The sequence below is a fragment of the Aethalodelphis obliquidens genome, unplaced genomic scaffold (genome assembly GCF_003676395.1).
Source record: "Aethalodelphis obliquidens isolate GAN/ISIS:26980383/991018 unplaced genomic scaffold, ASM367639v1 scaffold37, whole genome shotgun sequence".
Lineage (NCBI taxonomy): Eukaryota > Metazoa > Chordata > Mammalia > Artiodactyla > Delphinidae > Aethalodelphis > Aethalodelphis obliquidens.
Window position 1 is genome coordinate 12,863,282 of NW_020837981.1, and position 27,108 is coordinate 12,890,389.

At 55.9% G+C, this 27,108-nt stretch overlaps 2 protein-coding genes across 2 annotated transcripts in view; one reads left to right on the forward strand and one right to left on the reverse strand.

The window, feature by feature from the left end:
• The window catches only part of CDH23 (cadherin related 23), a 450,353-nt gene that overhangs the window by 36,442 nt on the left and 386,803 nt on the right, over positions 1–27,108 (reverse strand). The gene's annotated exons all lie outside the window — the stretch shown is intronic.
• VSIR (V-set immunoregulatory receptor) lies at positions 1,070–26,214 on the forward strand. Its single transcript, XM_027129970.1, has 7 exons — positions 1,070–1,475; positions 12,162–12,587; positions 13,303–13,359; positions 19,677–19,784; positions 23,250–23,277; positions 24,560–24,756; positions 24,938–26,214. The coding sequence occupies exons 1-7, from the start codon at positions 1,394–1,396 to the stop codon at positions 24,973–24,975; spliced, it is 936 nt and encodes a 311-aa protein (XP_026985771.1). The 5' UTR covers positions 1,070–1,393; the 3' UTR covers positions 24,976–26,214.

The window sequence follows — 27,108 nt, forward strand, 5'->3', positions numbered from 1 at the left end:
TAGATAGCTAGTGGAAAGCAGCCGCATAGCACAGGGACATCAGCTCGGTGCTTTGTGACCGCCTGGAGGGGTGGGAGGGAGATGCAAGAGGGAAGAGATATGGGAACATATGTATATGTATAACTGATTCACTTTGTTATAAAGCAGAAACTAACACACCATTGTAAAGCAATTATACCCCAATAAAGATGTTAAAAATATATATATACAGCTCTGAGCACTTACCACTGGCGAGGAGTCCAGCATTGCATCCTGCTGAGCCCCTTCGGCCAGCAAGAGCACACGAGTGCCGCCCTACAGGAGAGGGCTGGATTCCAGCCTCACCAATGGGGGTGGTGGTACTGACATTTCCTACTTTCCCAGACTCCTGGAAGTGGGTTTAACCATCGTCCAGGCTGCAGGGGCTGAGAGTGGGGGGCTCTAATAGTGCTGCCCCACGGAGCCCCTTCTCTCTGAGACCAGGACTTGAAAGAGGAGAGAGATATTGCCAGCAGTGTCAGTGCTGGGTGGGGTGCAAGAGCAGAGGACTAGAGGGTGTGTGTGTGTGTGTGAGAGCATCCTGCAGACATCTAGGCTGCAGGGAGTAAGAGAGGCTGGGGCCTGGGTGAGAGGAGTACTGATGATTTCCTGTGGGACACACTACCTGGTGTTACACACACACACACACACGTGTGTGTGTCCTAGTGTAGGGGTGTGCCAAGCCTGCTGGGTACTCCTGCACCTGCCACACATGTGTGTGCACGTGCACAAGGGTGTTGCAGGCTCTGGAATCTACAGTCAAGCCTGCCCCAACTCACTCACCTAGCTCTTTACAAGTTACATTTCATCCATCCGTCCATCTATTCATTCATTCATTCAGTCAGTCATTCCACTACTGGGAGTGCCAGGACCCGGGCCGGGCTGGAGGACGTCAGGTACAAGCCTCTGCTGGTGGGTGAGGGCTGATACAATCTATGATGATGATGATAATATCGCGCTAAGTTAGACGCAGATGTACTTCTCAGGCTTTACAACAATACTAATCCTCTGCAAAGAGTAATGGGGGAGAGAAGAAAAGGCTTCAAACGGGCGATCAAGTGGCGCTGACTCTTGGCATACTGACTGGCTCCCCCACCTACAAGGCCAGCCGGGTGCGAGTCAGCGGGAAGCCCCTCCCGCGGGGGCCCTCGGAGCGGCAGCGCTTCAGCCTTGGCCGCCCGGGGGCGCTGTGGGCCCCTGGGAGCGGGCGGCTCTCGGGCTGCCGGCCGCGCTCACTTGCTCTGCGCTCACTCGCGCGGAGGTTTCCCCGCCGGCCGCGTCCCGTCCGCTCCCCGCGAACCAGGAGTGCCCCCTGCGCGCCCCCGGGCTCCGCTCCGGCCCGGCTGTGCCAGACGCAGCTCTGCCCGACGGCGACATGGGCGTCCCCCCAGTCCCGGAGGCTGGCAGCTGGCGCCGGGGGCCTGTGCTCCTCGCCTTCTTCCTGGCTGCCTCCCGAGGTAAGGTCGGCGGAGCCCGGGTGCTAGGGAGGAGCAACGGGAGAGCACAGCGGGGCAGGGTGGGGGGTCCCAGGTCGGATGGGGGCGCCCTGGGAGCCCCCTTCAGCCTGCCGTGACCCCAGCCCGCGGCAGGGAGGCCGCTAGGACGGCTTGGCAGGGGCGGCGGCTCTCTGCCAAGTGCCCTGGCTGGGTGGTGGGCACGCGTGTATGCCGACAGCTGCCCAAGCAGCTGCCTGTCCAGCCCTTCCCGACCCAGAGAGCCCAGGCACGAGTACCTGCTGCAGCACAGGAGATAAACACGGTGGAGACAGCCCAGTGTGTTCTAGTGGATGCCACTGGCTTTTGACACCTGTGGCATCTCCCTGCACCACCCCAGGACCCCAGGGTCTCACGAGGCGCCGAGGTTGTATACTCTCAGCCAGTGTCCCGTACCCTGGTGACACTCTTGGTTGAGCCTTGGTGGGCACTCGTCAGTGCAGGCACTGGTCCACAGCTGGACATGGGCGCCCTCTGGTCCTTATCCTGAGGGTCTGATGGCTGAGAGCTGAGTGGTCAGCTGATTCCCAGCATCGTAGCAAATCTGCAGCCCAGGGACTGGTGTAGGGCCTGCACTGGGGAGAATGTGGGACATTGCCCAGCTTGGCTGTGAGCCCCTCCTAGGTCCTTGGATAACTTACAGCATCTTTCGGGCCTCAGTTTCCTCAGCTCAAACACAGAAGCCATACACAGGGAGGTGTCACTTTCCCCTTCCAAAGTCCAGACTGTCACGACTCTAGGTGGTATCCTGGTCAGGACACAGGGGCTCCTTGAGTGGGGGGCAAAGGGCCCGGGACCCACAGCCTGGCCCCTGCTTCTTGCCTGTCCAGGACTGAAGCAGCTGGATCTTGAGGGAAGAGGGGGCCGGCAGGCAGCGTATGGAACTAAACTTTAAACTTTTTCCCTGGGAAGGCTCAGGGAAAGTGTGAGTCAGCAGGGAGTCAGAGGGAGGCAGGAGGGAGGTGGGGAGCTTGGCAAGGGACCCAGTGGGTGAGTCAGAAGAGGAGGAAGGGGAAGACAGGGTAAGAGCAAGAGGAGGGTTCTGAGAGAACCTGGAAAACGCCTCAGAAACTGGGGAGCCTGCAGGCAGCATGGTATCTCAGCGCTGGGAGGCTGGCCTGGGCCTCCTATAAAGAGGAGGGAGCCCACACCCCACAGACAGAGATGCCTAAGCCCTGAACTGGATGCTCCCCAGGAAGAGCCAAAGCAGGTGGGGGAGCAGTCTCGGCACCAAGGCCATGGCTCATGGCAGACAGGGCTTCCCAAAGGAGCAGTGGATGGTGGCAGGCAGGACCGGCCAGCATCCCACCCACTGCAGACCGCCTGCCCTGCCCCCTCCTTTCCAAGTGACCCCAAGAGGCCCTTCCGTTTTCTTACCCCTACCCTGTCCTCCTCTGGCTGAGCTGCTCTCTGTTCAGCAGCCCCAGTTTGGGAAACTGAGTTCCAGAGAACTAGGGCATAGAGAGCCAGCTTTCACAGAGCCAGTAGCAGAGAGGCTCAGAGCCCGACACTCCATATTGTCTCTTCAGCCAGGAGGCTCCACCCCCAGAGGTCCTGGCTACTTCAGCAGCTTGGTGCTCCATCTCTCCCTGGGCCCAGCTCAAGGAGATGGTTAGGGTTTGAGTCAGGAGAATTCTCTTAGTTTTGAACTACTCTGGGACTCAGTATTCCTAACTGTAATATGGGCGTGCTAATGAATGTTCATGCTGCTACCCAGTACAGTGTGCAAGAAGGGGGATAAGAGATGGGGAGGCCTGGTTGTAGGCATGGTCCGGAGGGTGTCTGAGTTGGAAAGACCTGCTCACCGGCCTGCTGAGGTGCCGGGTGGCCCTGGGCAGGATTGCTCACTGTCAAAGCCTTGATGCTGTGGGAAGGTGAGATGGAGGCGGCTAGTGCAGACCTGTTTGTTCTCTAGCTCTTGGGGCTGGGCCAGCACCATGGAGAATGGTGATGGTGATAATGGCGCACAGCAGCCTAGGAAAAGTTGCAGATACCCCTTTCCTGGGCCTGACCCAGGTTGAAATGGGTGGAGGGAGGCACCTAGGGAGCCAGGACCCAGCAGACCCCAAGGGTGGCAGAGCCTCTTCTTCCCCTATTGGCCTTCCCAGGACCTGTGGAAGTTATTGTCCCTGCCATGTCCTCACAGGCTGACCCAAGAGTCCCAAACTCTGGGACTAGCCCATGGAGGTGCACTGGGGCTGGGGAGGTGAGAGCCCTTCTTCCCCTGTATGGTAAGCAGGGTTGCAGGGCCTTGTTGAGTAACCCAATGGTGCAAGCCTCTGACGCAGCAATGATCGGCTCTTAGGAAATCCACAGTCTGCTGCCCAGAGGCCCTGAGGTGGAGAGGAGCAGGCTTGAGGCCAGCCCATGGGCATAAGGGAGCCTCTACCCAATGTCAGGGGTACGCAGCGATACTGGGGAGCCCCTTGCTGAGCTGGGCTGGTTGCTCTCTCTTTCCCCCAAGTAGGGCAAAGGTTCCCTCTGGGGCCTGACCTCCGTAGGAGAGGGTGGCCCAGGTGGGTGGTACACCGCTGGAAGGCCACCTCCCTATATGCACACACATATGGGTCTTAGGCCCAAGCAGACAGAGGGAAAGAAGAGAGGAAGAAAGGGGTCCTTCGTGCCCATCGGGTATACTGGCCGTGACCCCTCACCAGCACTGACCAAGCCCCAAAGACTGAGTTTGAGGTGCCAGGTTTTAAGCCAACCGTTCATCCAGGAGCAGTCTGGCCTCACCAGGGAGCTGCTGTGAAGCTTCTGATGGACCCTTGGATCCCCTTAGCAGCAGTGCAGGCATGACCAAGGCCTTCCTGATGCCACCCTGTGTGAGAATGGAAGGGACCTGGAGTTGTGTGCCCTGCATGCCAGGGCTTCCCGTTCAACCCTGTCACTTAACAGTCTGGCTTGGGGAGTCAATCAGAGCTCCGTTCAAATCCCAAGATGGTCCTTTCCTGCTCTGTCACTTTGCACAAGTTACTCAGCATCCGTGAGCGAGTTCTATCATCTCTCCCATAGGGATGACGACAGCACCTCCCTCAGAGGGCTGCTGTGAATATTCGGTGCACACGTGACACAGAGCCTGGCATAACATAGCGCCTGGCGCCTGGTGAACTCTGGCTGTGTAGTATTATTCTGCCTCTTGGCTTTTGGAGGCCACACGCCATTGGTTTACCATCTTAGCTCCTTGCTTCCTGCAGGGTCCGGTAGAGCGCCCAGAGCATGGGAAGGCATTGAACGGTTTCACTGGGACAGGACTCTCTAGCATCCTGGAGGTCTGAAGTGCTGGGCCCAGCCCTCTGTAGCACCTCTACACACTTACAGTCTGTAATGCCCATGGAGGTGCCCGTACATTCTCCTCTTAAAGTTCTCCAGAGATGGGGACTTTGCCACTTCAAGGCAAGCCGGGCTCAGGGTTTCCTTGTCTTATTGGGGTCTTTCTTGCCACTGAGCTTAACATTCAGCCTGTTTACCTTGGCTGACCATCCCCAGAGAGAAAGACAACGGCCACCACTGTGTCCATCAGTAACTCAGTAATGAAGTTGCTCTGCTCCTGACCGAGCCAGCCTAGTCCCTCAGCCTTTCTACATAGGATCTTACTTCCCATGGGGACCGGGGGTCAAGCCCTGTCTCTGCTGTTCACTTACTGTGGGACCACAAACACACACGCCGCCTTTATCTGAGCCCTGGGAAGGCTAGGTAACTGGGTCTCGGCAACGCTGACCACTCACTTCGGAAGGGTAATCCCATGATGGTGTTTCCTGACCTTCAGTCCATTTGTTCACCGCTTTGGGGATTTCTCCAGTGTCTGCCCATCATCATATGTACCCTCTTTAAATCTACTCATTCTTTGACTTAAGTAAATAGATTTTAAAAGGAAACTTTGCATCACTGCCATAAATGGAAAGCCAGTGTCACTTGCCATAAATAGAACAAAATCATAAAAGTACATAATAGGAAAACCAAATAAGGTAAATTCTAGTTGGAAACTATAGCCTGGGGAAGGCTCCAAGCCTGCTGTACCTTGCAGGAAAAAGGAAAAAAAGAAGAGCTTAGCACATAATAGAGATGTTTTGAAGACACACTGGCATCAAACTGGGACTTTCTCTTTGATGTAATCAGGACTGAAAGAGAATCGAAAAGGGAATAACCTTCTCTCTATGTGATTCAGTGTTATTTAATGCCATAAAACTGAAAGTAAAACTACCTGTGCTGTAGATGCCGTCAGCTCCTCTCCATTGAAAAAGAAAACTCACCGCCGTGAGGAGTGGCAGCTGGGGGCAGGGGAGAGTTCAGCTCTCCTGGAAGAAGGGAGAGATGACAGTGCTCATCCTAAGAGGCCAGGACAGGGTCAGAAGGCCTTTATGGGCTTCTTCCAGGCCCAAATTCTCCCAGCCCCCGTTGCCTTCCCCAAATAAATACGGTGGCTCTAGCTGGGTCCTCTCCTCATGCTGGGGCCAACAGGCTGTCCCAACAACTACGGAGAGAGTAGGAGAGGGAGCCTGCAGCCTCACTGGCCAGGGCAGCCTGTCCATCTGCAAGAAGGAGGTGGGGCCTCTGGTCAATCCCTGGCTACTTCTACACCCCAGACCTCTGGAGCGAGACGACCTGGGTTCAAATCCTGGCACCACCACTTGCTATTCATGAGACTCTGTACAAGTTACTTAACCTCTCTGTGCTTCAGTTTCCTGATCTGTAAAGTGGAGACGATATCAGTACCTACCTTATAGGGAGGGAGGATTCAATAAGCGACTCCATATAAAAGTGATTAGAATGAGGCCTGGCACAGAGTTAAGAGCCTGCTACTATACCATTACCACCGCGCCTCCTGCACTGAGGGTGGGGCACAAAGAGATTTGAATCTGAACCTTAGGAAGTCTTCACAGCACAGGATCTTGAGGGTAGCTGGCTGGAGCTGGTAGTCTGGGCTACATACAATGTCCTCAGGGAGGGCCTGGGAGAGCTGAGGAACGAGCCATCCAGAGACACATCCACTGGTGCGGCTCTGGCCAACCGCCCAGGCCCTCCCTGGGGAGGTGTGCTGGCCAAGAGCCTCCAGCCCCAGATGCACTGATGCTTTCCCAATGTGCTGGAAGTGCCGCTTCCTCCGATAGAGCCTGGCTTCCCCTTCCCAGACTCCTTGGTCCAATGTGAATGGACACTTCCTGCAGGAGCAGGTATCAATAAACACATCTGAGATGCCCTTTGTCCTCACTGGCCACGGAGCCCCATGGACGGACCTGCCGGCTCCGGGCCCTCAGCCCTTTGTCCCGGAGGTACTTCCTGGAGCTTAGCACTGGAATCAGGACCAGTCCTGATTGGTCCTTGCCTCTTGCCCTCTGTGCTCTCCATCTTGATAAAGACAGAGCCCAGCCTTTCCTTATACCCTCCATGGACTGTCCTGGAGGACAGGGTCTGGCAGGGAGCTGGAGACGAGGTCCATGTGAGTCTGGGGCCCCCTCTGAGGGCGAGGGCCTGGCCTTCTGCATCTAGCGCTGGGCCAGCAATAGCAGGCCATCAGTAACTGTTTGCTTACAGCCCCTAGCAGCTGGACAGAGTCCAGCTCTTTGGGTGGGGCCTCCTAGGCCTGACCAATCAAGCCAGGGACCCACCTCCAAAGGCTGGGGCGTTGCCTTGGCGACTGTGGAGTAAGCTCATGCCGGGTCAGGGTAAATACACAGGCCTGTCTACACCCACACACACCCATCCCATGCACACCCACAGGGTTTCACGAGGTGAGAGCTTATGGGCGGAAAGAGGTCACAAAAAACTAGCATCCTGAGATGAAGCTGAACAAGGACTCCTTTCCCCTACACGGGAGCTTTCACAAGAGGCTGAGCCCCTCTGCGGCTGAGGGTCCCACTGCTAGAAAGTGGCAGCAGCAGGGCTAAATTCTGAGCGGAAGTCCCTTAGGGAACTCTGCACCCCACGGCCTTTCTGCCTTGGGCCTGGCTCATGTTGGGACCTTAGTAAATATTTGTGGAATGAAAGAATGATGCTTTCGGTTTGGGTCTGAGGCAGAGCAAGGCTGGCTGCGTGGAGAGCACAGACGTCAACTGGAGGTCAGTTTACTCGCTAAGTAGCTGGAGGATGAGGTTTCAGCCCCGCCCGCTGGAGGGGCGGAGGGCTCTTGCTGCCTGTAGTGCTGGCTTGTCCAAGGTGTGGGTCTCAGTGCAGCCACGTAGGGCTGTGTGGCCTTGGGCAAATCGCTTGACTTCTGATTTGATTTCCTCATCTTTAAAATGGGGACAATGAGACCTACATCAGGGGCGTCATGAGACTTAAACGAGTATAAAGTGCTCAGCAAGTCCTAACATGTAAGAGGGGCTCATAAATGCCCGTGATCACCTTTGTAGCCCATTCTTGCCTCCTTCCTCTGCCCTAACACAGACTTTCTCACCTGCCACAGGGTTTCAGAGCTGGAAGGGGCTTAGGAATGTGGGGAGTCTCTCCAGATAGGAGGAAGAAAGGGAGGCCCAGAGAAGGATGGAACCTGCCCAAAGGCACACAGTAAGGGCAGGGCTAAGTGGGGTTTGGGGCCCAGGGATCTGCCTGCCCAGGCCAGAGTTTGAATCCTGAGACCTCACATTTCCCAGGATCACAGCATTCTTCCTCCAGGTGTTTCTGCCATCTTACCCAGCAGCAGGTGGGGGCTGGGTGGGGGGGATGCAGGGCCCCAAGAGCAGCACAATGATGGATGGTTCCCACATGGGCACAGGCTCAGCCCAGGGCTGGGGGCCTTTTCCTGTCCCACATGCTCTCGGCCACCCTGGAGCCAGGGGCCTTCCTCCCCAGTCTCCGACAATGCCCCAGGTGTCCAGAAGGATCTGCCCCTGACAATAAGCAACATCCTCCCGCCAAATAATTATACTTCCAGCTGGGCTATTTCTAGCCCCCGATAACACGTGCGCATGCGCAGTCACGGAAGGCATGGGGCATGTGCGCTATTTTCCCTAACGCCGTGCCTCCTAAGGACAGGCTGCCCGTGGGCCTTGTCCTGGCTGCAGTCTCAGACACCACAAACAAGATGTTTTCTCTCCCCCCAGGACAAAACCTGTAGATGCCCGGCCCACTCCCGTCTGGCCCTTTTGCTCAAACTGAATCCTCTCACCCACGCCCAAACCTGAAGCCCAGGGTAGCCTCTCCTTTTTCTAAAAGGGGAAGAGGTCCCTCTGGGGCGTGCGGGGTGTAAGGGATTGAGCAATGCCCCCTCCCCAACTCTGTCTCTGAACCCCAGTTCTGTGTGTCCCCCCTGTGGGTCTTCAACGAAATCGCTCCTCGGGCTGAAAATCCCCTCTCCACTGCTTCCTGGGCAATTCTGCAGTCATTAACACCACTGCTTGGACTCAGGGGGCTCTGGGCCTGACGTCCTGCTGGAGGCCCTGGGCTGGTGCCCCACTGGAGGCCCTGCTGCTTGCTCCCGTCCTGCCCACACCTACCCCGCCCACAAGCTAACCTCAGTCTTGCCACATCTTGGCCCCAACCCATCCACACCTCTGTCCACTCAGCATTCCCCGCCCTGCTCAGCTCTGTGCTCCACTTCTTGCGTCTGCCTCTGCCCACCCCAGACCTGCGGCCCTGGCCTCTACTGAGCCAGCTTCCCCGTGGCCCCCAAGGTGTGTGTGCTCCTGCAAATGCTGCTGGATGTGGATTCGGCTCTCACCCTTGGCGATAGTTCTGGGGCTGAAGATAATGTTGGGAAAAGGGGAAACCAGTTACCAGCTGGGAGAGATGCTGCTGGGAGCTGCCCTGTGGCCTGCTGGGGAAAGGGGGAGTAGAGGGCAGAAATAATCCAGGGTCCACTCTCTGGGTGGGTTTTTATTCTCCCTTAGAGGATCCTTTCTGTAGCTACTCCCCACTTCCATTTACTGGCACAACCAAAATCTGGCAGTCAGGCTTCCACCGGGGACCTTGGGCGGATCATTTCCTCTCTGAGCCTGAGGGTTTCAACTGTAGAACAGTGGGCTTGGGGAGCAGAATCCCTCCCTGGTTACACCAAGAAGCCACACTCATGCATCAGAAACTCAGATGCCCACGGGACATTTATGGTGAGGGAATGAGGCGGGCCAGGTGGGAAGTTAGGGAGTAAGTAGGAGGGACCGCAGCAGCTAGAACACCAGTGTCCCATCTAAACGGAGGCTGCTGCTCAGATCCAGCGGGTGGCTGCCTCGTAGGAGAGCTGCTTTAGTGTTAATTTACTGACTCTCAAAGAGAAGCTACAAGTCGGAATTTTCATATCAAATTCCCGGTCTTTAAATTTTGGCGATCTCAAAAAAAAAAAAAAAAAAAGAGTAAAATACTTTAAGGGTCAAATAACATATGTTTGAAGGCTGAGTATGGCCGGTGGGCTGCCAGTTTCTGCAATTTTTTCTTTCAGTACAGAGTCTAAGTGCCTAAGTTTAATTTTGACTCCAGTACTTATTTGCTACGTGAACTTCGGTGAGTTACTTAACATCTCTGTGCCTCTGTCTCCTTATTGGTGAAACAGGAAGGAAAAGAACACCTGCCTTACTGGGTTGTTAGACATGTCCATGCTATGCCTTCTTCTAGTTCTAACTAGATCCTGCTTTACCTGAAGCCCCCATGCTCTAGGTTCTGAGTTTATACCCTCTGGAACGTCAGGCAAACCACTTTCCCTTTCTGGGCTTCTATATTTCTGCTGGAAAGGGAGATCAGCATCTCGCTAAAGAAGTTCTGAAATCCCTGCTTACCTTGGCAATGACTTTCCAAAAATCTGGGGCTCCCAGACACGGCTCCCTCTCACATGTGGGTGCTGTAAGTGGGAGGCTCTGGTGTGTGTCTGTCCTGTTTACCTTCTGGGGCTTAAAACTCCACCCTTGCAGACATATTCTTTGGGGCCGTGGCTTTGCTGCCTCCTCACACTGTGCTTTAAATATGCAGGCAGGCCAAGGTTGGACCACAGCTGTTACCAGTCATTCACACCTTAGTGGGAGAGAATCTCAATCTGGCTTCTCCATTCTATCGTGCAGAATGTTTTTCACTCTTAATGTCCTAATGTCTCTTGAACTGCAGAAATGAGTTAGAGACCTATCTTTCCCAGGTATCAAGCCCCAACCTTCAGAGCATTTCACGTAAATTATCTGTAATTCTGCCTCAACTCCGGCAGGTAGCTGTTTCACTTCTATGTTCTACAGTGAGGGGTCTGAGGTTCAGGGTCTATGTAACTCTCAGCTGTTGGACTCCAATGCAGGGTGGGCTAATTCCAAAGCTACACCAGGCTGCCTTTCTCCCGACTGGGCCAGGCTTTCAGCTCTGCCAGGTGAGGGGAGAGGGGGATGGGCTGTAAAATAGGGAAGGGGCGTCTGGAGGAAGAAGTCGTGTTGTTATCTTGGGTTCAGGCAACGGCCATGGAAAAGACATAGCCATTTTGATCCTGTACACATTTACAGGGTCCTCCTTCCCTGTCTGCCCACAACAGCCCCTGATTTTAGCCAATTAAAATCAAAATATCACTAATGTCTAATAAGTATAGCTATCCCTCCTATGTCTGCAGGGGGCATGAGAGCTCACATCTCGCGTTCTCCTCTTTTCGTCATCCTGTCCTCTCACAAGCCTCTTGTAGCTAATGTTTTCCTCACTGCACACATGAGGGAACTGAGGCTCATAGCTAGACAGAATTTTCTGTTTTGAAGGGCCAGTGCTTTGGGGGGTGAACCTGGTTAAATGCTGGGAGGCTGGGGTAGGGTAAAGAGGGCCAGGGCATGGCTTCATTTGCTTATTGAAAACAAAATGAACTAGAAAATATTTCTAAGAAGACTGGGTGGCAGGCGGGTGCCTGGATGAGACGACCTTTTCTGCGTTGCCTGTCCTTGACCCTTAGACACCTTGGGTTTTCCTGCTTCCCTACCACCTTCCACTTGCTGGAATCCTCTCTGTCCGTCTACCCCAAAAAGACCCTCCTTCCTTTAAGAAGTCTCCTGACCACCCCCAGGAAGGTCGTGTCCTCTTTTCTCCAAGTTCCCTGAAGGCTGGTACGGGTTTGCCCTTTAGCCTATGGGGTTATCTTGTCAAGAGGCAGGACTTGTCTACCCAGCTAGGCCATTAGCCCCTGCAGGTGAGATGTAGCACCTGGCACAGGCCTCACGCAGGTAGACGCTCTGTTAGGGCTCACGGAGGAGGAAACGCGAAGGCAAGGCCAGCCCCGGGAGCCGCTGGCCCCCAGAGGAGCAGTCAAGGGCCAAGCGCTGCTCTTCCCAGACAGCCTTCCTCTCCTCACCCTGCTTCCCACCCGACGGCACCGGGCACGGAAGCTGGAAGTGCCAGGGGCCAGGTGTGGGCAGAGCCGTGGTGCCTGCAGTAGGGGGATGGGAGCCGGGGCTGGAGCACATGTGCCCCCTGGGAGAGGGACACGCGCTGGCCGGGTCCAGTCTGCTGCCTGCCTGGAGTCTCTCCTGTGCCTCACCCAGCTACACCTGGAGAAGTTCCTGTGGCTCCTGCCACACAGCCTGGGGCGGAGCCGGGTTCGTGAACTAAAGAAGAAGCTGAGGCTTGGGGAGGTCAGCTGACTTGCCTGGAGCTTGTGGCTGGGGAACCCGCATCTTTGAAGCCCCAGACCAAGGTTCTTCCCTACTCTGGGGGCACTGGGAGTGGTGCCGGCTCAGGCGGGTGACAGGCTCTCGTCTCTCTGAGCAGGTCTGGTGGCAGCATTCAAGATCGCCACGCCGTATTCCCTGTATGTGTGTCCCGAGGGACAGAACGTCACTCTCACCTGCAGACTCTTGGGCCCCCTGGCCAAAGGGCACGACGTGACCTTCTACAAGACCTGGTACCGCAGCTCACGAGGTGAGGTGCAGGCCTGCTCGGAGCGCCGGCCCATCCGCAACCTCACGTTCCAGGACCTTCACCTGCACCACGGCGGCCACCAGGCCAACTCCAGCCAGGATCTGGCCCAGCGCCATGGGCTGGAGTCAGCCTCTGACCACCACGGCAACTTCACCATCACCATGCGCAACCTGACCCTGCTGGACGGCGGCCTCTACTGCTGCCTGGTGGTGGAGATCAGGCACCGCCACTCGGAGCAGCGGCTCTACGGAGCCATGGAGCTGCAGGTGCAGAGAGGTGAGGGCTGCCTCTGTGGGACAGCTGGGGATGGTGCCTGTGCTTGCCTGGGAGGGGGAGCAGAGAGGAGGACAGTGTGGCTGTGGGGTGGCGCTGTGCATCTGATGGTGCAACACTGTGCCGGAGGCTGTGTGATTCTGTATGGGCGGTGCTGGCACTACAGGGGTGGCACGGTGTGTGGAGCTGTGTGCGTGTCTCTCTGGGTAGCTGGGTGTGATGGACGGAAGGGCGTACGTGGCTCTGTTTGTGACAGTGGGACTTTTTAACGGGAGGGGGTGTATGAACTTGGGCTGGGAGTGTGACTGCTTACCACAGTTCCACGGCTCACACCTGGGGTGTCAGGAGAGAGTGTATGTGTGTACGTGTGTGTGTGTGTGTGTGTGTGTGTCTAGGTGAGAAGGCAAGGGGTGGTAGAGTAGATAGACGTGTGGGTATGGGCAGGTATCGACATGCCCCGAGGGTGTCATGTGTCATGACAATGGGCAGGGCATGCCTGGCTGTGCAGTGAAAATATGCCTCCGTGTGTGCATGTGTGTGTGTGTGTGTGCGCGCGTGTGTGTGTGTGTGTGCGTGTGTGTACGCACAGCTGGGCCAATGTTGCCAAGGGGACACTAGCCTGAGTACCTGTGACGGGGGGGGCATGCCAGCCTGGACAAGTCTTCCTGGTCTCCTGGGTCTGACACCCACGTAATGACCCTTTTCTCTGCTCCCACAGGCGAAGAAGCACCATCCAAGTGCACTGTGTACCCGCCCTCCTCCAAGGAGAGTGAAAGTAAGGAACCACCTTCTTGGCTCTTCTGAGTTCTCTGTTCTCCTCTGTCCTCATCCTGGACCCAGACCTCATTCTGAACTCTGACCTCATCACCCCAAGCCCACGGAACCCCCATTCCTCCTCCTTTGCTGCTGCCTCTCCCTTTTGTTTCCTCCTTCACCTGAGCCACTGGGCTGCAGCCCCCAGAAGCCCATGTCCCTTCCAAGGCCCAAAGCCTGAGGAAGGTGGCTCCTGGACTCCCAGCTCCTGACTCTCTGAGTGGGGCTGTGCCCTGGCAGTGACCTTTGGCCAAGTGACCTCGCGACAGGTACTGGGTGCCACAGGCTGCCGAGCTTGCTTTCAGTGGGCACGGCTCCTGCACACTAGCCCTCTGCCACAGGCGAAGGTTGGAGCGCTGTGGTGGGGGTCCTCCTGGCTTGGACTCAACTATTTAAAATCTCCTTGTTCTCTGTGGGGAGGTAGGAAGGAGAGGCTCAGGAAGGGGAACAGAACTACCTTTTCTAGAGCTCCTACTATGTGCCAGGACTGTGCTAAGTCCTTCCAAGTACTGGTATCTCAGTGGCTTCTTATAAGAACCCTGTGAAATAGGTGTCACCAACTTCACTTTACCTACATGGAAATGGAGGCCCAGAGAGGTGACATAACTGCCTCAATTCACACAGATGACAAGGGAAGTGCAGCTAGGACTGTGCTCACGTCACCTTTTTCCCACGTCGGGGTAGGAGACTGGACACACAGTGTGGTGGGTGTCAGTCAGCCCCCTGGTATTTGCCCAGAGGTGCCCTACAGGGGACAGGGGCACTGCTTCAAGAGGTGCCCGGGGCTTCCCTGGTGGCGCAGTGGCTGAGAGTCCGCCTGCCAATGCAGGGGACACGGGTTCAAGCCCTGGTCCAGGAAGATCCCACGTGCCGTGGAGCACCTAAGCCCGTGTGCCACAACTACTGAGCCTGTGCTCTAGAGCCTGCGAGCCACAACTACTGAGCCCGTGAGCCACAACTACTGAAGCCTGCATGCCTAGGGCCCATGCTCTCCAACAAGAGAAGCCACCGCAATAAGCCCACGCACCGCAACGAAGAGTAGCCCCCGCTCACCACAAGTAGAGAAAGCCTGCACGCAGCAACGAAGACCCAATGCAGCCAAAAATAAATAAATTAAATTAAAAAAAAAAAAAAAAAGAGGTGCCTGGGCACTAGGAGGCCAGGCGAGAATGCCCAGCAGCTTGGAGACAGCAGGCAAAGGGGGGACATCTTAGGGACACCCCCCTCTTCTGAGAGGAGGGGTCTTGGCTTCCTCAGCCTTCTCTCTGTTAGTATTTATCAGGCATCCAGTGTGGACCAGCCCCGGCCTAGGCCCTGGAGACACAAAAGTTCAGGCCTCCTCCCTGCTCTCCAGGAGGACATACACCAAAACTGAAGCCAGGAATGGGAACAGCTCAGCTACGGCCCTGGCCAAGCCCCCACTCAAAGGCTGTGGTGACTTTCTATTCGAACTACTCATTTTTTTTGAAGCAACAAATGGACCAGCCAGGAACAAAATTAGAACGCACAGTTGGGTCTGAGTTAGACCCACACGGAACCAAGAACAAGCCCCTCTTCCTGCACACCGCAGAGCTCGTGTGTGGCCTCGGTACCAAGCCGCTGCCCTTCCTCACTTCCTCCACTGGCAGCTCCCTGGGGAGGGTGGAAAGGGGGCCCCCCACCCCGAGCAGCCCCTCCCTTCCCATGCAGCAGCCTCATGACTGTGTGCGCACACGTGTGCTGTGCACAGGACAGGGTGAGCCTCACGTGGTGGGGTTCCTGAGTGTTTACTTCCCCATCGCCCCTTCCACTCTGAGCAACCCCCTAGTCCCACTTCTGCTCCCGCAGAAACACCTCCGCCACAGCCGCCATTTCACAGATGGAGAAACCAGGGTTCACACGGGTGAAGGGACTTGTTCCCAGTCTCCCAGAGCCAAGAGGAGAAGCCAGAGTGCCTGATTCTCAGTGTGCAAACCCTGCCTGAGCACTGGGGCCTTCCCCTCTGTCAACACTCGTTTCCTGAAAATTAGCTGTATGAGTTAAGTCTTGGAGACAGAGACAAGAGATGCCAGAGGGGATGGTGCTAGAGAAGCCAGGCGTGAAATGGAGAGGGAGTGCAGATCTGAAATGGAGAGGGAGTGCAGATCTGGGTCGTTTTTCTTGATCTAGACCCTAGAGAAGCAGCTGCTGGAATTAAGGGAACAGGAGTCACCTGGGAAATCCCAGGAGTCTGGCTGAGGAGCGCCCAAGAGTGAGGCAGAACCTTGAACTTGACTGTTAAGGGTCAGGCTTCCTTTGCTGGGCACCTCTGCTCTCAGGGTTTGACATTTTCCTCCTCTCCAGTTTGCGGGATGTGCAGCCCCACTCTGCTCCCTGCTTCCCTGAACTACTGTCTACAGGGAATTGGCTAAAGGCCAAAGGGACATGTTTGCTTCTGTCTCGGCATCAAGGGCAGGGGGATAGCGTCAATGATCTCTGGAGTCCCCTTTCGATCCCCTTCCAGGCCCTTGGTTCTGGAGGTCTGCAGACTACAGCTGTGGTGGAGTTTTGGCGCTAAGGCGGAAGTGGTCTCAGATGAAGAGAAACCCGGCTATGCTTTTGGGTGGGGTGTGCGGGCTTCGGACAGTACTTCAGTTCTCCGGGTATCGTGTGTCCACTGAACAACATGAGCAACTGTGTCCCTTTCCAACTAACAGGGAGGCCCCCTGTGTTATCTAAGGTGCTGAGTCAGGGCTCAAAAACTAAATGCCCGCAGGGCCCGGGAGCTGGTGGGTAGGACAGTAGGGAGGGGTAGAGACTGTGGTGAGCACCCAGCTGCCAGTCTGTACTTGCAGTTCCAACCACCACATGCCAGGAAGGGGGCCCAGGGTTGCCAGAGCCACTGAATTTTCAAGCAAAGTCAGAAGTCCAGAATTTACATGAACTCCCTGAATTTTAAAATGTTGGCAACTAATTAAATAAAAATTAAGTACTGTGTCGGCCATAGTTGCAACCTGAGTCCATTCTAGTGAAAGGCAGTGTGCTAAAGTGGGTAAGAGCACAGATCCTGAGATCAGCCCAGTTGCTTAACCTCCCTGTGCCTTAGTTTTCTCATCTGTAAAATGGAGATGACAGTTACAATCATACTTTCCAGGTTGTTATGAGGCTAAAATGAGGTCCTCTGTGTAAAGAAAGCGCTAAGAACCGTGCCTGGCACGGAGTAAGTGCTGTGTGTGTGTTGGCTACTATTACTTCTAGGCCTGGCTTCCCGTCATCTCATCCATTCCCCTGTGCCAAGGCAGGATGGCGAGTAGATGGCAGCAGCAGTGGACACATATCCTGTTTTCCAACAGTTCGAAACATTTGCCTGGTGACCCATGTGCCTAGTAGGCCGCAGGGCTGACCGCTGGGTACTGCCCTCCACTGCCACTTGCCTTTGGAAAGATCCCAGTCTCTGCTGTAAGACAGGTGCCCGCCAGCCAGCCTTGGCACCTGATCAGTTAATGATGCTTCAGCCAAGCAGCTCTTTGAGTTTCCCTGCTCTGACTGCAGCCCAGTCTCCTAGCGTTATCTCTGGGGAGGAGGAGGGTAGTTGGTCTATGAAATTCTCTGAATGCTCACAGCAGCTTCAGGTGGCAGGGGAGGTGATGAGAGGAGTGGGGCTGAGGAAGGTGGTACCCAAGGAGCCCAGGAGCCCCGAGTTGCTGGGGGCTGTGGTTTTTGACTGAACCTGGGGAAGGGGGCTGGGCAGCCCACCTCCCTAAGAAGCAACCTCCCCACCGCCCCCCAACACAGCAGGAGGTATGGTTTGCTTTCATCCAGCCCCGTCCCTGGAACCGGGCAGCTCTACTGAACTCCCCCCTCCTCCATAAACACCCTCGGGGTACTACTGGCAGGCCCTGGGCAAAGACTCGCTGGGCCCCTCCCATCCCACCCGCTGAGTAAGGGCCTGGCACACTGCTTGCTGCTCGCCAGGCAGGTGCCTCTGCCGGTGCCTGTTCACCTTCTAAGCATGAGTCTGGCTCTGGATGGCTACAGAGCAGGAGCCCCCAACCTCACCCCCAGGTACTGACCACACGTAGCGGGAGGGCTGGGGAGCTGTGGAGAGGCTGTGCTCTGCAGAGGAGCCCACGGTGTCGGAGGGCAACTGGCCCACAGAACTCTCCCCAAACCCTGCCCCCTGGCCCTAGCCTCAACTCCCAGGCCAGGCTGTAAGTAAACCGAGCCCTGATCCCCTAGAGGGGCCGAAGAGAGGGAGTCTTTGCTTGGGGACAGGAGTCAGGTAGAGGCTGGGCCAAGCCACTCACAGCCAACAGGGAGCTGGACTCAGTGATCACTGACTGACTACACCAAATGCTGCCTAGTACCAGTCTGGAGGAGACCTGCTTTGACGACCAGAAAAGAGCGCTGTGCAGCGGGTTTCTCAGTGCCCACAATAAGGTCCTGTGATGGGGTTCAGAGATACTCAAATGTCTGAATTATAGAGCATTTAACTTGCAATACTCTCAAAGTGCAGCCTCGCTACGATCTGTGGGGAACCTGCTTTAATGTGGAGTCGAACTTGCTCTGTAACAGCGCAGCGACTGTTCTTATACCAGCGGGTACTTCTAAAGCGCCTGAAAACAGCTTGTTCTCTTCTGAGGTCTGAACAAACTCCCTGAAAGCTTGTTTGCACCGTCAGGTTGTTCAGCAATACAATGAGATAAAAACAGCCTTTATTCCCAAATAAGTAGTGCAAAGACAACATTGAGCCCGTTCACCTCCCCAAAGCTCCCTGAAGCCAAGCTGACGCTGTGACGAGGTATCCCAGCCCCTGGCTTTTCTGTCAGAGGGAAGGGCTGAAATTGGGAAGGAAATGCATTTACACTGGTTGTGGTTCTGAGGGCACGTCTTTTCCCAGCCAAACTCCTGGAGTCAGCAGAGGGACTGAAATAAACCAAACCTCCCATGCTGTTGATGGGGTCGTGAAGCAGTACGAGTTTGTTTTAGAGGGCAATTTAGCAATAGCCTCAAAGAAAATACACTTACTCTTTGGCTCAGCACTTTCACTACTAGGGTTTTATGTACGGATGTACTTGCCCAAGTGAGCAAAGATGCCTACACGAGAAGTTCATTGCTACTTTATGAGTTATGTTGAAAATGGAAGAAACTTACATACGCACCATTAGGGGACTGTTTCGATAAATTTTGGGTGAGCCACGTGGTAAAGCCCTAGGCAGAATGAGGGAGATCTCTGTGCCGATACGGAGAGGTGTCTAAGCCGTGCTAAGTGGGCAAAGCAATTGTCCTGTGATCCCATGTACGCTCTACATGCGGGGAATGTATCTAGACTAAACACAAAAAAACTGCTGACAGTGATTATGTCTTTGGAGGGGACCTGGGTAGAGGGGGAGGAAGAAACTTTTGAATTTTTTTTAACTTGTAAATGTTTTTGTGTGTAATTTCAAAAGTTTAAAAAAAATTTAAATGTTGGACAAGGATTCCCATTTCCCTAGTTCCTGCCCCAAGAGTTTTCCCCGTGAATTGTACATGTGAGATCAGTTCAGAGGCCCCATCCTGGAGCCAAGGAGTCTCTCTGGGGATAAATAGGGCTTTTTATTCATTTATTTTTCATTGAGATAAAACATATATAAAATTTGCCATTTTAACCTTTTTTTTTTTTTTTTTTTTTTGCGGTACGCAGGCCTCTCACTGCTGTGGCCTCTCCCGTTGTGGAGCACAGGCTCCAGACGCGCAGGCTCAGCAGCCGTGGCTCACGGGCCCAGCCGCTCCGCGGCATGTGGGATCTTCCCGGACCGGGGCATGAACCCGTGTCCCCTGCATCGGCAGGCGGACTCTCAACCACTGAGCTACCAGGGAAGCCCCATTTTAACCACTTTTAAGTGTTTGATTCAGTGACATTAATTATGCTCTCAGTGTTGTGCAATTATCACCACTATCTATTTGCAAAAGTTTTTCATGTCTCGGGCTCCTTCTGACCTTGAACTCTGTGGCGTGAGGTCTGTGAAGGGCCTGCTCTCCCTTTTCAGGGAACAGCCTGTCACCCGTGGTCGAGCTGTTCCCCGTGGGCTGGGATGAGGACCCTTCTCTTTCCCCGCTTGAGCTGCCTCAGCTGTAAGCGCCTGGCCTGCTTTCTGGTGCTCTGGGCCCCCCCGGGGTCCCCAGACCTTCCGTGCCTCTGCAAGTCAGTGAGGGTCTGGCTGTGGGGCGTGGGTAAAGGTGGGTCCCCCTGTTGCCAGGCCTTCCCTCTCTGGGCCTCAGTTTCCCCTCAGGAGGTGCAGTGGGAACGGGGCCTCACCTTGGCCGCCTCTGTCCTTTCAGGCATCACGGCTGCTGCCCTGGCTACGAGCGCCTGCATCGTGGGCATCCTCTGCCTCCCCCTCATCCTGCTCCTGGTCTACAAGCAAAGGCAGGTGGCCTCCAACCGCCGTGAGTATCCCTGCCCGCCTGGGCTAGGTGGGTGTGTGAGTGACCTGCCCCAGCACCCCCCTCAGCCACGGGGATTAGCAAAGGCTAAAGGCAGGCACAATTCTGCTCTTCAAGACACAGGAGCTGCTACAGGTCTTGCAAGGAGTTGGGCTCGATGGTGGAGAGAGGAGGGGATCCACTAGCCCCTTGGCGCTCAATGAATAACTGTTGAATGAATGAATAATCATACGGAGTAGTTGAAATTGGCTTATAAAAGTGCTACCACCTGGAGACTGTTTGGGGCCCTGCTTTAATGTACGGGTAGGCTTGTCTTGGTAGCAACTGTTGGGACAAAATGACCTTTGGATTATCAGAACTGCGAGGGAGCTTAGAGGTAACTTGATTCAGCTCTTTCGTTTTACAGGTGAGAAACCTAAGATCAGCAGGGTTAAATAACTAACCCAATGTTATATAACTTAGTAAGCAGAAGAGCTAAGACTCAGACTCAGAGCTTTTCACCTCACGCTTTTCAGGGAATATAGTCCCACCACATAATAAAAACACTCGTCAGCATGCGCGTCATAGCAGACGACCCCTAACCAGTAGGATTGCTGTGCCAGGTACCATGCCAAGCTTGCTACATACGTTCTCTCACATATTCCTCATAACCCCTCTAAGAGTTTGCTCCTACCATTGGCCCCATGTTACAGCTGAGCAAACTGAGACACAGAGCCGTTCAGTAACTTCCTTAAGGAACCACACAGCGAGTACGTGGTGGAGCCAGGTTTCAAGTTGTGACCACAAATACCTTTTCACCCGTCTCTTTGGTGACAGTGCATCTTGCCCTTCCTCTGACTCCACCCATGAGCCTCGTCCTGTCTCAGTCTTCCAAGAGCAGGAGGGTGTGGGCCCTCGCTTCGCCTCCCCCACCTCTTCCCCTCTTGTCCTCTGCAGGAAGGCTCTGGCTTACACCTGATTGCCTTCGGCTGGACTGTAACGACTTGACACCCCTCTGTCCCTCTGTCACTGGGTCACTCAGAGGCTGTGGCCACCTCTCCCTTCCTCTCAGGACGCCCTTATTCCGCTCATGAAATCCACCACAGTCTATCTACACAGATACCCTGGGGTTGGGGCCGGGGTGGGGGAGGGTAAAGGGGTTGGAGTAGAAAGAGGAACCCCGGGGGTCAACCAGGGAGAGAAATCACTGCAGAGCTGCCCTCAGCTCCTGCTCGTCTGTGGAGCACTTCCATGGAGGTGGGAAGGGGACGAGGAGGGGGCCACGCTCAGCTAGGCTTGGCTCCCAGCAAAAGAGGTGCTTTCTGTCCCCCTTACTCCAGACCACAGGGCTGTCTCCATCAGGGAACGGGAACTGGGAAACAAATTCCTGGCAGAGGACGGCGTTGGGTGGAGGAGGTGCACTGCTGACCCTGTTCTGGCGCCTCACAGCCTTCCTTACAGGGCCCCAGGGGGTTGGCCAAGGCTCTGCCCCTGTCCCGGGCTGGAGGAAGGAAAAACAGAGAGGGGACATCCCCAGGCCAGAACACTGTGGGGTGTCCTGAGGACACGGGGAGCCGGGGTCAGCCCCCAGTATCTCCTATTCCACGCACTGGGACACTTGCAGACTGAGGGCTTCGCAGAGGAAGGGACAGATGAGCTGGGTGCTGAAGAATTGCACTGAAAGAAGGCTCAAGGGGGTGCGGTGGGCTGGCTAGGGCTGTTGAGCACGTCTTCTGAAACTCTAAACGAGCCCCATTTCTGTGATGGGAAGCCACTTCATAGCACCATTCCCCAGATTTAATACATGCAGTAACAGGAAAGTATCAATCATTTATCTCCTAATAAAAGTATTTTTGAGGGCTTCCCTGGTGACGCAGTTGTTGAGAGTCCGCCTGCCGATGCAGGGCACACGGGTTCGTGCCCTGGTCCGGGAAGATCCCACATGCCACGGAGCGGCTGGGCCCGTGAGCCATGGCCGCTGAGCCTGTGCATCCGGAGCCTGTGCTCCGCAACGAGAGAGGCCACAACAGTGAGAGGCCCAGGTACCGCAAAAAAAAAAAAATAAAAAAAAAAAAAAAAAGTATGTTTGAGGCCAGTCCTCTGTCCTCTCCACAAAGAAAAAAAAATGACTTGCATGGTCGAAGGCTTAGAGACAGACACAAGAGATGCCGGAGGGGACGATGCTAGAGAAACCAGGTGCGAAATGGAGAGGGAGTGGAGATTCAGGTCATTCTTCTTGATCTAGACTCTGGAGAAGCAGCTGTTGGAATTATGGCAACAGAAGTCACCTGGGACATGCCAGGAGTGTGGCCACAGGGCAGAGGCCGAGTGGCCCAGAGCGGGGCAGCGGGGAGGCAGGTCGGAGACAGAGTGGACGGGAGCGTGTGTGGTGCACTTTGGGCAGGATGATGGCATGGAGCCTGGCACAGAGCCTGGAACAGAAAGTATGCTTGGGAATGAGCCAAACTCAGGAAAAAAGAAAGAGAAAGGGTTGGGAGCACTGAGGAAGGCAGCGTGCTGCGGAGGCCAATGGATGCTGCAACCTCTCTAGTATCAGAGCCTCGGTGTCCCCAGGGCAGAGGAGAGGATGAGCTGAGGGGACGCAGAAACCCGCACGAAGCCCCACGCAGTCACTCGGTAAACAAGGAGCCATGATTCTGATACCTCAGAGATTTCAGGAACTTGTGTGCAACTTCCCGTGGGTGGTGTTGTTGTGCCCCTCCCCTACCGCTTGTTTCCCCATCGTAATCAGCAGCAAAGCCCGTAAAAGACGAGAAAGATCTGTGGGAGTACGTGGGGAGCTGCAAGAAAGAGGGAAGTTGGGGTCACTGCATCTGGTTGGTGGCCAGTTTGGGGGGTGGGGAACCCGCACAGTGGGGCAGGGTGGCAGCAGCTTGGCTGCAGAGCAGAAAGTAGTAGCATGGCTGAGAAGTGAGAGGGTCTCAGGCCCCCTGAGTTTCCTCTAAGAGATGTTGCCTTGAAAGCCACCCTATTAGGCAATGCAGAGGACGGGACAGAGAGGACCAGGAACTCTAATTAGGAGCTGACCTTCCGACACTCCTGCCCAGTAAATCATGGCTGACGACCAGAACGTGACAAATGGCCAAACAGGAAACGGCAAGTTCAGGAGCCAGGCCTTGGGTTGCTCGTGAATGTTAAACATCACCAAGTGAAGACACGGGAGAAATCACTGGCTGCCTTTCGTTTCCTGGCAACAAATGTTGTCCCAGACACTTGTAAAATGCAGCCCAAATTTCATTTATCACTGGTCAAAAGGGGCCGCTCACTGGGGCCTCACCTGCTGGGTAGACACGCAGAGCACTGCCTGCCATACGGGCTTCCTGAGTGAACAGAAGTGGGATCCAGGGCTGAGCACGGCCCTGTCCAGGATTGCTCCCGTTCCCCGAGGGACATCTGCCAGTGAGGGCAGGGATGCTGTCTAGGGAAGCCTTCCCTTTGTGACTGGCTTCTCTGTCTGTTTGTCCCTAGGTGCCCAGGAGCTGGTGCGGATGGACAGGTAAGGCCCATGGAGACCTTCCTGAGAACACTTCTAGCAGCTGTGCCACCCCGATTCAGAGCTTGGCAGGCCGTCTCTCTTCCCTGGGCTGTCATCTCTGAAGGGCAGCATCCACACCCAAACTCCTGCTGCAGCAGTTAAGGGGGAGGGGGCTCTGTTAGCCAGGACAGACTGATTCTGCCACCTTCACCAGGATCTCTTCCCCTCTCCCCTCTGGTCACTGCTCATACCACGACAGGGCTGAGAACACAGGTGTGGCCTCCCTGGTCCTCTCTGTGCTCTGGGCCAGCTGTCAGGAAGGAGATATTTCTGGGCAGCAGGGCCCCTGTTTAGCTGCCTGGCACAGCTGGTTAGAAGAGCATTTGCCACCTGCCACCGAGGCCTACACATCTGTGCTGATTGGCTGTTTTCCCTGCCACCCCTCACCCAGCAGTCTGAGCTCCAGGATGCTTGGGTGAACTACGCACCCACCTTCGGGCCTCAGTGGTCAGCCAGGCCAGGGTGGGGGAGGGGAGGAAGCAGCTGAGCCCAGGCAGACACTGAAACATGCAAAGGAGGCCAGCACATCTGGAGTTGGGGCCCCTCCCTGCAGGGCACCCCAAGGAGAAGGCTGTCAGGCTACAAGGGCAGAGGCTGACCAGGCTCAGATGGAGGCGGCAGGTTGGGGATAGAGTAGAAAGGGAATGTGTGTTGGTGCACTCTGGGCAGGAAGCTGGCATGGAGCCTGGCACGGAGGGCGTGCTTGGGAATGAGCCACATTTAGAAATTTGGCCCCGGTACGTGCAACACTAAATTCAGAGCTCCTCCCTGATGTTTGAAAGGGATGATATTCAAGACGGGTCACAGGAAGTCCTGCTAGAATCTCAGAGTTGGAGGGGTCCTCAGAGGTTGTCCCACTCCCAAGCAGGAAGAACGCCTCCCTTCAGCTCAAGACAAGCTGTGGGGACATTCAGTGCTAATGCCATTAACTCTACTGACCAAAGAGAGACTTGTCCCCAGACTCCTGAGGCGCCTCTGACCCTGGGCTTCCTTCCTGGGCCTGGGGCAGATGGTCAGACCACAGGGTGGAGCTGGGGTCAGATGCCCTCAGCTCAGGGCAGGTGGCGAGGGCAGCCCATGGCCTTTTCTCTCTGGCCCTGGATCCTCCCTTCCTGCTAGGAGAGGCTGCTGACGCCTGGGGTGGGAAGGCAGGTGAGGGGAAGGGAGCAGAGAAGGCAGGCAGGCGGGAGGGCAGAGGCCTAGCCCCAGGCAGCACGGATGACCTTCAATTCTGATTCTCTAGCAACAACACTCAAGGAATCGAAAACCCCGGCTTTGAGACCTCTCCACCTTCCCATGGGATGCCAGAGACCAAGCCCAGGCAACCCCTGACGTACATGGCCCGGAGGCAGCCTTCTGAGTCTGGGCGGCATCTGCTCTCTGAGCCCAACACTCCTCTGTCTCCACCAGGCCCCGGGGATGTCTTCTTCCCCTCCCTAGGTAAGTGCTTCTCTTCCCTCACGGCTCTATGGCCCGCAAGGTCATGATCTCTCCATGGCGTGCAGGCCATCAGCCTCACCCCCCGCCCTCCCTGGGGAGTCCTCACAGCCTCAGGGTGTGGGGTTGGGGGGGATGCAGGACAGAAACCCCCACTTCACTCTGCTTCTCCTTGCCTTTGCAGACCCTGTCCCTGACTCTCCAAACTCTGAGGCCATCTAGACCAGCTGGGGGCCGTGGGCAGTTGTGGCTGGGCCTGGGGCAGGTGCATCTGAGCTAGGGCTGGCCCTCTAAGTGGTCCCTCGGCCTTGGCCCTGGTTTCTTTCTTCCTGCTCTAAGCTCAGACTCTTTGAAATACCCCTGATGGCCAGACTCTCAGCCTCCCTGGATGCTACGTGGCAGAAGGGAGAAGATGTTGGATCGCTCAGCCCCTGTCTCAAGGATGGTGGGGTGCTGGGATCCTGCCCCAGAGACCTGAAATTCACCAGCTACTGATGCCACCTGACCTCCATCTTCGAAGCCCCAGAACTGCCAGCTGTGTAGCAGCCTCTCTCCCGGGACCTAAGCCTTGGGACCTGACAGCAGAGATGGGCACTGGGCAGACTCCCCAGTGCCACCCTCCAGGCATGAGGGACAAGATAGGACAAGATGTGGAGAGACTCCTCCCCACTGTGGTGGACCCAGCTCCCCCATCTCACCTGAGACCGCTCGTCTGTCAAACCTCTTTGTAATCATGAGGCTCTGGGGCTGGGCCTCCCTGACCCTGGGCCGTGGGAGCCTTCCCCAGCTGCCTTCTAGCAGCCAACTCTGAGGAGCCGTCAGCAGGTTACACAAATCTGGGGCTCCCACTGCCTGCACTCTGGTCCCCAGGATTCATTGGCCAGAAGCCCCAAAACAGGAAGTATACGCTACAGCACGGTGGCCACTGTGAGCCAGCTGGCATCTTGGGCAATGGGAACCAGGCCAGAGGTTGCACCACCCACCACAGATGGGAGTGGAGGGGAGAGCCAGGGGCCTGCTGGGAAGGTGAGAGGAGAGGGCTCCACCGCCTGCCCCCTGCGGTCGAGAGAGATGGTGACCACATAATGTACTGCTCAACCTCTGACACTCTTGGGGTGCTATTCAAAACTACTTGTGCAACGGTGCAAAACCTGTGGGTGGATCGTAAGAGCTGGGTTTAAATCCCTACCCTGCTTCCGAGGTACCTGAGGCCCAGGGAGCCCTCTTCCCCCACCGCCCAGTCTTTGGTCCTCTGTTCCAGTCAATCTGTGCTGAGCCTTCACTGCAGTGTGATCCTGTCGGGTGGCAGGAGCGGGCGTGTCCCTAGAAAGTCTTATGCCCTCTCTGCTCTGGACCCTCTGCTCCATCTCCTGCTTCAGGGCATGACCCCAGATTGTTTTTATACACGTATATGAGGGGAATCCTTTGTGGAATTTCGATTAAAGAGTTTTAGAGCATGGAGAGGCGTGGGGAGGGGTCTCTGTACACTGTGGGGTGAGAACGGGTGGTGGGGCCTGAGAAGGGGAGGAGAAAGTTTGAGCTGGACAGGAGCCCCGGGCACTGCACTGTGGAGGGCGTCATTTCAACTGGGCATTCATCTGCCAGCAGCCTACGCTGGCTCTGCTGAGCCAGGCCTGGGTGCTGAGAGCCAGGGCTCCAGGCCAGGGTTAAGGGCCCAGCAGGCAGGGAGAAGCCCGCCTGGCCTGGTTGGGGATGGGAGTTGGGGTGGGAGAAGGGAACAGCTCGAGGCTCTCCAGCAGCAGTGAGCCCTGGGCCTGCAGTTGAAGCCAGGGAGCCCCTTGGTTGCCTCCTAAATCTCCCTTCTCAGGCCCAAGACCGTAGGTCAACGTGGGCCTCTAGCTGTGCCCAGGGGCCTTGAGGAGAAGGTGGGCGCGGGCCTCGGGCCTCGAGACTCTGCACTGACTCCTCCAGTGGCCGGAATGCCAAACCCTGGCTCCTGCTTTGTCCCTGGGGATCTACCCCTCGGTTTCATCTGCTGCTGTGGACTCTTAGTGCCAGCTGCCGCAGAAAGAGGGCGCTATTCTCACAGCTTGTGGGGGCCCAGGGAGCAGGGATGGGTAGGCTGATACCTGCTAGAGGCAGGGCCAGGCTACCCCTAGGGTTGAAGGACAAGTCCATGGACCAGATTCCTCACGCCCCAGCGCAGAAAGAATGCTCCTGCCCAGCGGGGAGGCTGGCCTGGCCCAAACCTCAGCTTCTGACCTCAAGGCAGAGACAACTTCTAAGAAACTGGCTGCCAGACCCTAGGGCCAGCTGCTCTGTGTGGAGGAGGGCGGAGGCCCCGCAGCAGAAAGACACCACACTTCCTCCCCAGCTTCCTCCTGTATGGCCTCG

Bases quoted from the DNA above. Each gene is read 5' to 3' on its own strand.
- VSIR (XM_027129970.1), top strand. From the start codon at position 1,394: ATGGGCGTCCCCCCAGTCCCGGAGGCTGGCAGCTGGCGCCGGGGGCCT. The intron at 12,588-13,302 runs GTGAGGGCTGCC...CTGCTCCCACAG, and splicing joins GGAGCTGCAGGTGCAGAGAG to GCGAAGAAGCACCATCCAAG. The intron at 13,360-19,676 runs GTAAGGAACCAC...CTGTCCTTTCAG, and splicing joins CTCCTCCAAGGAGAGTGAAA to GCATCACGGCTGCTGCCCTG.